This window comes from Falco punctatus, assembly GCF_963210335.1.
Source record: "Falco punctatus genome assembly, chromosome: 2".
NCBI classification, from domain to species: domain Eukaryota; kingdom Metazoa; phylum Chordata; class Aves; order Falconiformes; family Falconidae; genus Falco; species Falco punctatus.
The window spans coordinates 72538312-72551720 of NC_137581.1; the positions used below are offsets into that span (position 1 = coordinate 72538312).

General features: G+C 40.4%; 1 protein-coding gene across 4 annotated transcripts in view; it reads right to left on the reverse strand.

Moving 5' to 3' along the window:
* Positions 1–13164, reverse strand: part of HERC2 (HECT and RLD domain containing E3 ubiquitin protein ligase 2) — a 112525-nt gene extending 99361 nt beyond the window's left edge. For 3 of the 4 annotated variants that reach the window (XM_080377361.1, XM_080377358.1, XM_080377360.1), the window contains exons 1-3: positions 13020–13140; positions 12074–12190; positions 1111–1225 (exon numbers count right to left, since the gene is read on the reverse strand). In XM_080377361.1, coding sequence (XP_080233487.1) covers positions 1111–1225; positions 12074–12145 — 187 coding nt within the window. In that variant the 5' untranslated portion in view covers positions 12146–12190; positions 13020–13140. Of the gene's footprint in view, positions 1–1110; positions 1226–12073; positions 12191–13019 lie in introns of all 4 variants that reach the window. The other variant, XM_080377359.1, reaches the window with a different exon arrangement.
* Positions 13165–13409: the final 245 nt, after the last annotated feature.

Genomic DNA, 13409 nt, shown 5'->3' on the forward strand with positions numbered 1-13409 from the left:
TCTAACTCTGAAACAGGAGCATAATTCCAGTCCTTACTACAGCTTGCAGCCACTCCCATTCCAGAAAGCTTATACTCTTGATAAAAATAATGTGTAATTCACTTTCCTCAAACTACTTATTATGGCTTCTTTCCTGTAGAAATAACTTCCTCTAGCCAAAAAGACTCCCCCCTCCCCTCTGTTAAAAATGATGAACCATAGGTACAAAAAAAAAAAAAAACTCCCTAAGAAATTGAGCATTGCTAGTTTGAAATATCATGTCTATTCAACAGTACAGTTCAGGAAGTAACAGAAGCTGAAATAATAGTTCACTTCCACCAAAAGCAGTATTTCCACTCCTCACCTAGACAGAGCCTCATTTATTTGGGGGTCACATAAGTTATGGACAAAACTCATCTGACCATGTGGTGCCCCAGGTTAGGAAACCTAAACCTCTTCCTTTTTTGACTAGTTTAATTTTCTGTTCCATCAGCAGTCAAAAGAGCACCACAATCAGAAAAAGGAAAAAAGGCAAAAGTAGAATCACTCCATTTTGTCACAGCCCATCACAAAACAAAATCCACCTCCATGAAGGCAATCTAAATAAATCTACTACTCTTCCATTTGAAAGATTCACATTTGAACTGCTCTCAAGTACAGTAGAAGACAAAAAAAACCCACAACACTACATTCTCAGTTAAGATTGTGCACACTTTTTTAGCTGACCTTTTAGTTACTTTATGAAGACTGTAAACAAGATTAGAAGTAGCAGTATTGGCTTTACCCCATTCCTCAGTCCACTTCCTTTAAACAAAGGCTTCAGCTGTAAACACATCAAGCATACCAAACAAGAGGACACTGCCAAGCCTCTCTAACAACATGCCTATTTATGAAGTTTAATTTCAAAGGGCTGGAAAATATTTAAGTCTTCACTTGAAGGGTTAGACATTACTTTTCTGTATGTTTAAGAAATCAGTTTCAATTGTATTTAATTCAAAACATAAATACCAAATCGTATAGACAGGTGATAATAATCCAAAGTTCTGTGATACTATGAAATCTGAATTCCATTTTCATCATTGTGATGAAAGAAAAAATGAACAAAGAAAAAAATAATTTAAAAATCCATACCTTTTCTTGGAGGTAGTTCACCACTTTGTGTTAACTCTGTTCCAGGATATACAATCTCCCCATCTTTTACCATTTCATTCCACAAGCCACATAGTCCATCTCGTGTAAAAGCAAGCTGTTAAAAATAATATATAAGTATATTTTTATATATAAAATAATAAAAATATATATAGTTACACAAAACAATTTTCTTTCAAGCTAACATTCAAAATACATCAGATTTTATATTTTGTCCCAGAAGAAAGAAAACACATGTATCACCTCACTAGTATATTCATTGTGTGTATATATGACAGGGGTTTAAAATTACCTTCAGAATATCTGATTCTCTAGCTATGCTATTTTCAGACTAAAAGCACAAAGAAGTAACTTTTAGATATGCTCAAGTACAGCAAGATGAACGTTCTCTGAAAAATTCTCAAAAGCATGGATTTGGTCTCAGAACTATCCACACATTCAAGATAACATCATGCAATAATCGGGGGGGGGCATGGGGAGAGGTGTCCTTTTTCCCTTCAGGAAAAGCTATCCAAACAAAGTCACAAAACAGGGATGCATGAAGGAAGTCAATAGTCCCCTCTCCAAACCAGCAACTGAAGAGCTGGGCACTCAACCAGAACACACTACACCGAGGCACAGGTTCATAAAGGTATGTAAACAGTTCAAACTGGCTCTGCTGTGCAAAGCATCTCTCAGAGCCCTCTGTTTTCCTTCCAGCTGCCATAATGCCTCCTCTCACATGCAGAGCCAGATTATGGAACCGATCAGGACTAAAACCAGCTGTGCCTGGGGAAGAGTGAAGGGTCACCTCAGCCCAGGTCAGCTCCCAATACGTTATGTGTGCAATAGGACAAATACTTGCAACAGAACAAATGGCAGGAACTGTGCTAGCTGGCAGCACTTGGGAAAGCACCAGCAGTAACGTGAGTCTCCTAATGATTTATCAATTTGGATCTCCCTTGAAGAATCCTAAGGACTGGGATAACTTGTCTTCTACTGATGTTGTTCTCTGCTTTATAAAACACTGCAAAACAGGTGTCAACATCCCCAGTGAAATCCATAATAACCAGGCAGTAATCTGCAGCCATGCAGCGTAAGGGAGGAGGGGAGTACACGAAACTGAAAAACAGAATACCTTTTGCATACCAAAGTGGTGCAGTGGAGACATTTAAAAAAAACTGCAGAAGGCTTATTCAGAAGCATCTTTGTGTTATGTAACTAGTATTCAGATCTGAAGTGGTTTAACTGAGGAGTAACACAAAGACATTACTTACACAATCGCTGCAAAATATTTCCCATTATACACAGAAGCCCACTTAATACTTTATTTTGATCTATCTCCTAAAGATATTTTGAAGATTTCAGATTTTGAAGAGCCACAACCACCAGCAGGGAAGCCATCTGCTGAGCTAGCTAACCTCACTTACCATGAAGAATTAAAGACAAGTTTCATGTTTTGACACCACTGTAACACACTAAATCACCACAGTAGTTTTGTGACTTTCATATTGCATACTTCAGAAATCCACTCATTAATGATTTCCACCTTTTTTCTTTCGGCATAAAGTATGAGCTGTCACATCCTACCTATTTGTCACTTGCTATTTCCTATCTCCGGGGGCTAAGACGGAAAAGAATCACACAGTGTGAGCTAGACATCATTCAGCTTACCTAGAGTTTATCAGTTCTGCAACACCAGAATTACACCGTGACCATGCTTTACCAAAAGGTACAGTCCCTGTTCTACCAGAGCTAGAGAGCACATAACAGCTTTTGCAAAGATTCTGTGTTTCACTAAAAGCTTTACATTTGGCTTTTTTTAAATTAAAAAATGGAGTAGTTCGAAGTAAAGCTGCACTTCAACAATGCAAAAAGGAAAAAAATACAACAGCCGTTCACCACTGACCAAATTTCTTGCGTTGTTCTTACTCTATAAATATTTCAAAAATAAATGGCGTTTACTTTCTGTTTCATCAGATGTGGTCATATACTTTAGAGGGGTACTTAAGGAATTTATTTTTCACAACTTTTTTCTTGCAAAAACACCTAAAGACACTTCTTTTTGGCTCATACATGATAGAAGATTCAAAAAAAAAAAAAACAAACCAACCTACATTAACCTGTTGAATGCTAACCTGTGCTAAAATAGAAGCTTGGAAAAATAGTGAGGCAACCCTCCAAATGGTCCGCATAATAAATTATGGTTGTCACAGAGTTTTTTGTCTAATAAACTGCCTTTTCATACCTTTTATTCTACATTCTGAGATCACTTTCATATGGAAAATTATTCTCACAGACCTTAAGTTTACCATCTACGGACCTACAGGCTTTGAATTCAAGGTTCTTCATAATGCAGCACTGTTTTATTTCAGAAACCTTACTACTTTCCTAAGCATTGCTGTAAAGTAGAATCAAGAATTTTCTCTATTTTGTAACCTCTAATTCTTTCCCACGGCACAAAGTTCACACATGTCCTGCACGCAACTAAAAACTGAAGAAGTAAACAAAATTTCTTCTGCTTTGGGTTTGACGTTCAAATTCTTATCAAAGTCATTTTCTTGGTGTGTTGCATATAGATAGAGAAACCACCCGGATTATAGGTCAGAGAGAGTTCCTCCTCCTTCTCCAAATACTTCCTGTGGAAGCTCACTCCACAAGCAGCCTTCAGATAACAATTTTGCTCTTAATCAGGTTGTAGTTAACATTTTGCGGGTGGTGTATGTGTTGGAGTGGAGAAAGAAGACATGTTTGAAAGTAAAGGAACACTGAACTATTATTTTTAGCAATAATCAAAGCAACCAACTCAAAGGACAATCAAGAAACAGTAATCTGACATAACTAAAGGCTACTCAATTCCAACTGTAACAAGTTCACTATTAATCTACTTTATGTTTGGTAGACATATTAAACAGTAAGTTGCCACTATGATAGCCAAAAGTGAAAAAGCCTGAGTTGAAGTGATAAATCGTTCAAGCAATTTTATTTTCATGATCCCAAAACTCTGTAACTATAAAAAGAAGCCTCACAACTCCCTTACGAGAAATATTTCACTTAATCAACAGAAACGGAGAGGAGTGGCTAATATGCCAGAAAGTTGTGTTGCCATCCACAGGCCCTCGACAGGCTGGAGAAATGGGCTGACAGGAGCCTCGTGGGTTCAGCAAGGAGGAGTGCAAAGTCCTGCACCCGGGGAGGGACAACCCCAGGCACCAGCACATGCTGGGGGCCGTCCAGCTGGAAGGCAGCTTTGCACAAAGGCCCTGGGGGTCCTGGTGGACACAGCTGAACATGAGCCACCAATGTGCCCTTGCTGCAGAGAAGGCTAATGGGTGTCCTGGGCTGCATTAGCAGCGCTGCCAGCAGGTTGAGGGAGGTGACCCTTCCCCTCTACTCAGCACTGATGAGGCCACACCTGGAGTACCGCGTCCAGTCCTGGGCTCCCCAGTATGAACAAGACATGGACGTACTGCAGAGTCCAGCGAAGGGCCACAAAGATGATTAAAGGACTGGAACATCTCTCCTATGAGGCAAGACTCAGAGAGCTGGAACTATTCTGCTGCAAGAAGAGAAGGTTCAGCAGGGAACTCCTCAATGCATATAAACATCTGAAGGGATGGCACAAAGTATATAGAGCCAGGCTCTTTTCAGTGGTGCCCACTAGCCGTAGGCATGAAATGAAACACATACAGTGTTCCCTCAGACCATCAGGAAACATTTTTTCACTGTGAGGTTGACCGAGCAATGGCACAGGTTGCCCAGGAAGGCTGTAGACTCTCTATCCTTGGAGATATTTGAAAGCCATCTGGACACTGTCCTGGGCAACTGGCTCTAGGTGGCCCTGCTTGAACAGGGGGCCAGGAGCAGATTATCTCCAGAGGTACCTTCCAACTTCAACCATTTGCGATTCTGTGAATCTAGCAGCTGAAGATAAGATTAAGTCAATTCTGTTGTACAAAAGTCAAATACCTTCTCTGACTACACAATCTTGCTTTTCTTTCTTTCTGCAGTGTTTTAAGACTACCTTACGCAGCACAAGCACATATTATTTAATTCTTTTGCTCCCACCAATACATCCTGCATTCAGTCACCTGCAAGGAGTCTATCAACAAATCCAAGTGCTGAGACAGGAAAAACTAGAACTTTGTTCAGAACAAAATTAGAAGATATCTCTCTTGGTTTCTGTTTTCCAAAATATAAGACTCTTCTTCAAAAATATGGCTCTTCTTCCACTCACTTCTTCAAAGAAAACTCACAGAGCAATCAAAGGTGTGTAATGGTGGCAGCGTAAGAGGAGAAAAACACATTTGGCATCTTCATTGTTTCTGACATCCTGGAGCTGAAGTACAAGAACACCGACCTGTGTTTTGTTAAGTCTAACACTCTCCCACTAGATTGCTTGATTTATGTGGACATCTGACTCTCTAATGATGTAACTTCATTTGTGAATGTTTAAAAGGGTGAACTTGACAAACTCAGTAAGATAACAAATTAATTATAATTAAGTTTCACTGAACTTTTGCCACTGGCAACAGTACCAGAGATGTACACTCTGTAAAAACCCCGTAAGGGCCCCGCGTCCCTGCTTGCCTGACCACACACATGCTGCCTTCCCAAAACAGAAAAAACAGTAGCTCCATGCTCCACCACCACTATCCACTGCCCCTTACAACCTTGGCCCATGTTCTTAATCCTCCTACTCATTCCACCAAATCAAGTGCCATTCCCCATACCCAAGATCTCCCTTGTTCTTCCCATGGTATCTCCTGACCTCCTCTCATATAAGACCACAGCCAGATATCCTCATCTCATATCCACTTCACCTTCAAGCCACTTCAACCATTTCTCACACATTCTCATCCCCAAACCATGTCTTGATCTCTGCACTCATACAGCATATATCTCACCAAATTCATACTTGCCACACAGACCTAAGTCTCAGCCCTGCTCATTTAACGTAAGCCAAAAATACAAGAGCCTAAACAGAAAGACTTCAAAGTGAATGTCTACTGTACCGTAAACTGGGTAGCCCCCACTCTAACTTTTTGCTAATCCTACCTCTGCAGTTAAACTATAATTTATTCTGTCTGCTACAACATTTAATTAAGTCAAAGGGATCTCTAGTTTGGTTGCTGGCATGTGCTGCTGCCACCCCTCCAACAGGGCTGGCACTGAAACACTCGTTCACCCCCAACAACTCTAGAGAATAAGGCATTGACATTGACATTTCCTTACATTTCAAGAAAATTAAATCTTGCAATCTTAACTGGGTAAGCTTCTGAGAATTCTCAAAGCACCACTACATTTTTGCTTTTAGTAATTTATTTTCAGAATAATCAGCAGCTGTGATTTTGTTCTCAAGTCAACTATTTAAGTCAAGTGAAGCTTATTCCATGTGGTATTGCAGATCATGTTCTTGATATGGTTTCACAAACTTTCATGCAGAAAGCATAGAAGCCTCCATAAAAGTTAATTCGAGCTCAAGAAGAGTGAAGCCAGGAGAAGAAAATGACACAAAAGGACAGGAAATGATTCAGGAAGGATTTCTGATTATGTAACTGCACTGGAAATTCAAGAAAGTGACTTCATAATCACAAAATGTCAATCTGGATTTAAAATATAAGCTACTTAAATAATCTTCACCTCAGAATTGCCAGCAGCAGGGAGGGGGAGAGAATCTGTTCTTCCATTCAGTTATTTCTGCATTAGTCATTGGCTGCATTTTAAACACTAATTTAAAAAACATTTTTCTTCAGAAATAGATTTAAAAGAAAAAAAACTTTTTCAGACCAGTAATAGTGAAGAAAAATCACAGAACAGTAAATCCTTTCCCAAGTCTCTGCTGTTTTCGCTTTTTTGAATCCGTTCAATTTGTGTTTCCTTTTTCATTGTCACCTAACTTCCTTCCTTCCCTGCTGAAGCATGCCCTGAAACCACAGCTGCTACGCAAAGCACTGTGCAACATCATTAGATCTAAACATACCACTCTAAAGCTCTGATAGCAGAGACAGAAAAGTTCAGGAGCCCCACATTACTTCAGCAGATTTGGGGTTAAACTAGAAACGTCCCCATAACAAGTCTACCAGTCTTACATGTGTTGCAAAAGTTTAATAACAGCTAATGGTCATACGCAAAGGAATACCATGCAACTCCCTCAAACTTAGAAGAGAAATTCTCTAACTTGCTTCATTTGCAGAACAGTAGTTTGAGCCCAAATATTTGCATAAACATTAAACCTGATTTTTCTAATCTATCACTCCATATATATAGTCCTTACTCCTCCCTCTTGAAATCCATTATTTTAGAGGACAGCACTACTTCATTTTCTAAATAATATTAAAAATCCCTACTGCAAACTTCACTTCCCTTAAAAATGTAATTGCTTGCTATAAGACTTTCCACATAAGGTCTTCATTTTTTCATCAGAAACCCCAAATTAAGAAGAAAATTAACAGGAAATCAAACAAACAGAGAAAGCATCACAAACTTCTTGCTTTTAATAGTCAAGACATCATTTATTTACCTTATCTTCTCACAAGCAAAAACACTGACCTAGATGCTACAAGAGGGCAATTTTCATGTAACTCGAAATGTCAAATATAACTTTGAAGGGAAGGTTCAAAGATTTTAGACCAATGCAACTCTTACAATTGGCTATTTAATTTTAAAAAGCTTACTCTCGTCTCTGTGGCAAAAGATGACAGAAATAGCCTGCCAACCACGAACTCAATGAAAACTGATTAAAATGCATCATATTGCTCTCATAGACAGCTCTTGCACCTTGACTGCTACCTGAAGTTTTTTTCCACACTACAGGAAAACGAAAGTTTTTCACCTCTAATCCCTGCTATTAAGCACAATAGCTCTCCACAGGATCCAGAATAAGCAGACTAATTAAACACCATTTGAACACACACATGCATCCCATTAGTCAACATCAATTCTATTTTTTTCATTATTCAGTCATCACTAATTAAAGTTCTCTGTATAAAGTTCTAAATTAGTAGTACAGTACATCTATTTAATCGGAATTATTTTAAGCACAGTTTGATTCAGCAAACTAGGTATCTAGGTTTATGGAAATGATTTTAATGTTCCTTTCAATTTGTGTATTTTTTATACTTTCTTTTTTTAAAAAAAGGATGCCTTCCTCAGAAAGTCATTAAAACACAGTCTCCCATTACACACAGATATCACTATAAATGTGATGGTTTCTACAAGTAATAGACATAAATAGGTAGGTGTTTTTAAATGTATAAATTCAACTTAAAAAAATAAGTTGGAAATTTCAGTGATATACTAACCTTTCTAGCAACTACATTAAACGTGACCCATGAAAAAGCAGCCTGTACTAAAATCCACCTGTTTTATAACTTCATGGTATTATTTTATTAATTATATTATACACATATTAATGAGGTAGGTAATATGAGAACACATAACATATTGTACTACTGATGTTACCTCATATTGAGCTGAGCTATCCTAATTTTTCAGCTGCTCTAAGTTTGTCTTTTTTCAGACAACACAGAATATCTTAATTCTGCTCCACCAGGAAATTTAGATTTTTAATAAAACAAGTGTTTCTCATCAGTTCAAAATTATACTAGCAGCTGTAAATCATACACTAATAGGTCAATAACTTATAAAGTTAGTAAAACGACATGGAACAGTCATGAGTTGCGCTTGGGTCTTTGTAGAGCATTTTGGCTTCCTATATTAATATTGAATAGTTTCAGATAAACTACTATAAGCAAAAAATATAATGGAATAAGATACAGTTCCATTAACATTCCACACCAGTTAATCCTGCAGGCTAGAGACTCACTGCTCTTACAAAAGGGCTTGTCTTTGACATTCTCTTAAGAACAGTAGTAATATGCTACATCACGCTGGCTTTGCCTCATAAAGAGTAACATCCCAAAACTGAATAAGAACATTAAATTTGGACTGGATGCCAGCTGGAACAGTGACGCACACAGGTGATTAAACAAAATCCAAGCTAAAATCCACGTGTCATTCTTTTCTTATTACATTAGTACCACTATATTATAGACTTATTAATGCACATAGTATTATAATATTGTGTATTACATTATTGATGCGACATCTTGAGCTAAGGCAAAAAAGAATCTAATGATTTTCAAAGAGATTTCACTGTCTTAATCCACAATAACTGCCACAGTCATCAAGTCTAAAGAGCGAACTCCCCGGCCACAGTGAAGGAAGAAAAAAAAAAAAAAAAAAAGAAAAAAAAACCCACACAAACCAACACACCGAAGAAAAAAAAAAATAAGGCAGCAAGTCAAACTTCAGAGACTACCAGCCCACCAAATGAAACATTTCACTTCCTACACTCCTCCCCAAAATTTGCAACAAACTTTTATCTAAAAACAAGGAAAAAATAGTTTTAAAGATTAATCCATCTCTATATGTCTCCTAAGGTAAGAGTTCCCCCATATAACTGTTCCTCCAAGGTCTTTCACCTACCCACTCCTGCATGGCTGTACAGTGAAAAGTTAAAAAAAACTAGCTGCAAAGCTAAGAGTTTCAGGGTCTAATTCCAAACAATATTTTGTAGTTCAGCTTGATTAATTTACATAAATTCGTGTGTCTTTCTTCGAACCTCTCCTAGATACCGTGCTCTTCTTTTCAACTCCTGTTGACAGTCTCTTGAACACCAATAACACTCTTCTATAGTTAGCTGGTAAAAATATGCACAATGGGAAATCAGCGTATTCCGTACACATAGAACTTAAAGGATTAAGAGACAGGATTTATACCTATAAAGAAATCTCACACTCAGCTAGGTCATGCTAGTCAAGAGTAGCTAAAATAGCCAATCATGCAATAGAAAAATTCCCCAGAGCCCAAAACCCCATTACTTGACAGACAACATCTGCCTTTTAATGCATTAAAAAGGAGCAATTCAAGATTCACATGCACATTTTTTAAAATACTCAACACATACATCCAGATAAAGTTCTGTGATGAGGACCTGTGTAACACCAAAAACAGTTAATCTAATAAAAAAATTACATTATAGCCAGGAGGCCTGGCTAGTCTTCAGATTCCAGAGAAGTGATGTTTGCATCCAGCAGATCACAAATGATTACTGTTCTCTTATTTCATTAATCACATTATTTTGACTACAGCATGACTGGAAGAAAACAAAGGGAGTACCCTGGCAATTAGAGTCTACCTTGTTATTACTCATAAAGAACTCTTATAAATAAGAGAGATTATTCATAGAAATTTGTTACAAATTAAGATTTTTATTATTAAAAGGAATTATTACAATACATTAACTAAACAACAGTCTCATAAAAGAGAAATATTTCATTGCAGTTTTACACACACAGCTGAAAATAATCCTTAAGGTCTGGATCACAATTGAAACCCTCCTGTCAAAAGTTTACATAAACAAAAAAAGGGATGTAGAAAAATAGTGCTACAAATGAGGAAAAATCTGACAGATCACATGAACAGTCACATTTTTCACCCCATTAATACAGAAGAAAAATAGGCAATGCATAGTCAGCAGCTGTTACAAACAAAGATTGCCACTTTTTCAGTTAAAATTCTCCTCTATTCTACAAAAAATTTAAGCAACGTATTTGTAATCTAGAAGCCACCCTCCAGGGAACACAAGAATATTTCCATATTTCTTAATATGTTTATCTTTAAATTGTTTTCTACTGTGCTTATTTACCTCATTACCCAGAACATTTAACTTTGTTAAGAATAAAAGATGAAAATAGAACAAATCTAGCCAAATCAAGAGCAAGCCCTGTCATTTTATAGCATTTACATATAAGACCTACTAAATAATGTAACCTCTAAGGCTGTATCTGTCACTTCTGATTCCGATTTAGGTTGTTTGACATAAAATATTGGAGAAAGGCTGCTTTTGAATCACAACTGCATGGGGAAACACCCTTGTCTAACCAAAAGAGCAGCCAAACTCAAACATTCAGACTACCAGCATGTTATCTGGGGTAAAGTCACTCAAGATGAAAATTCTAAAATTTTGCTAATATTAACCTGTAACAAAGGAGTAACACAGGCTGACCCATCCCAACAAGAATTTCAGAGTTTTGAGCAGTAACCTGGAAAGGTTATTCAAAGTAAGAAACCTATGTGCAACATCTGGGGGAAGGAAGAAGACCAACAAGACGAGGACTTAGTCTAGTTACCCATTTCATCTGAAACAAACATCAACTGATCCAAACCACTCTACTCTTCTGTACTTTCCACTTAATATTCAAACCTGAATTGGGAAAACATGATAGTATCCTCATCTCTGTATCACGCAACTTTGATACATGAAAAGATCATCTCTAAAACAAAACTTCCACCAAACACCAGCACATTTCAACAAATCTCAAGCACATACCTTTGACAAAAAATTTGCTCCCTTCAAAAAGAACATAATTTAAAGGAAGCCTATACCCATTATACAAACAACTACAGTAAAAGTTAATCTGACTTCTTCAAAATATACATTGGACTTCCATCACCTTTTGTTTCAGTTCTCTTGTGTATTAAAGCCACTAGCTCATATACATGCAAGAAGCATAGCAACAGCCTAAGTGAAAAATTTATAGTTCTAGCAGTAATGATACTAGTATCATTAATATTATTAATAATAAATATTTATTATTTATTTAGAACAAAATAATAATAGTTCTAGCATTCGCAGCTATGCACTTTGACACTCTGCAAAAATAACATACGTACATAGTCCAGCTTGTATCTAAGCAGAAGGGACTGGACTGACAATACAGATCTACTTGCAGCTTAAAGTAAGTTAGGTCTTTAGGGTTTTTGAGTATGCTGGTTTAAAATCTATGTTGAAGAAACACTATCTCAAGAGGAAGGCTGCAGTCTTCTGTCAGCTATCTGGACTAAAAGCATCCTTGATCTGCACCTGAAAGGTCACAATGCAATACATCTAACTCCTTACCTGTAAGTCTGTCTTCAACCATCTGGAGTCAAATCTAGCTTGAGCAGCCAGACAAAAAGATTCAGAAGACATGTTTCCTTCTCCAGCCTCCTCTCCAGGCTGGCTTTGCAGCCCAACCTGCCACAGAACGAGAAAAATAACAACCTAGTGCATGAAATTAACCACACAAGGTTATTTTTGTTCAGACTAGGATGGCTTCCACTTGGATCTTTAGAAATTTATCGTGAATAAGGACCTCCCCCGATCACAGCCCTGAAAATGCACAGGGAGAAAAACACACATTAAGAACACCTGGCACCCTCAAACACCCTACTTCGCTTCCCTGTAGCGCTGGCGGAACGCAGCCTCCCCTCTGCTGCACCGAGCTACAGCAGAGGCCTAACGCGCGCCCCCCCCAGCCCCATAAGTGGTGCATGAAATAAATAATTGATCGCAGATTACGCAAGCCGCAGGCCAGCATAAAGCGATTATCAGGGCCACCCGCGCCCCCTCCTCCCCCGCCAGCAGCCGAGGCCCGGGGGCTCCCCCCGGCCGCACCACCCCCTCTCCCGGCCGCATCCCCCCCACCCTCGCGGCTCACTGTCACTGCCCCCACGGCCACCAGCCGCGGCTCCATCCCACCTCGGGCAGCCCGCGGCTGGGACCTGGGGGCCGGGGCCGGGCAGGAGGGGCGGGTGAGGCCCCGCCCGGGCAGGGGTCGCTGCACACGGCGCGGGGGCCGCACCGCCCTCCCCCCCTCCCCCCCGCGGGGCTCCCTAGCTGAGGAGGGACGGCCCCTTGCCCCTCTCCCCGCTACACCGAGGCCGGGCGCGCTGGCGCCCACCGCCCCCCCCACTGCGGCCGGCTCCACGGGGCGGGGGGGGCGCGCCCGCCCTCTGTCTCCCCCCCTCTACCCGCCGAGGCAGATGGAGGCGCCGGCGCGCGCGCCAGCCTCCCTCGCACTCACCGGCCGGCCGCAGCAGGGGCTCCTCGCCACTTGCCTCGCCTCGACCGCGCTACCGCCGCCCGCTCGGCCCCGGGTAATCCTCGCCCCTCCTTCCCTCGCCCGCCCGCCCCCCCCTCCGCCGGCCGAGCCGCTCGCCGGTCCCTCCCTCGGTACTGGAGATGGGGGAAACTCGGCCAATTCGCGGCTCAGCCCCTGCTGCGCCAGCAAGGCTCTCGGCCAATCAGGAGGGGAGGGGGAGGCGGGACATCCTGCCCCGGCCGGGCCGCAGCGGGGGGGCGGGGCCGGGGGCGGGCGGGGGCGTCGGGCCGCCTGGCAGATGCGCCTGAAACCAGGCCGGTGGTGGTGGGGAGTGGAGCCTGTGTTTAGGTGGGATGCAGAGGTTAAAAAAAA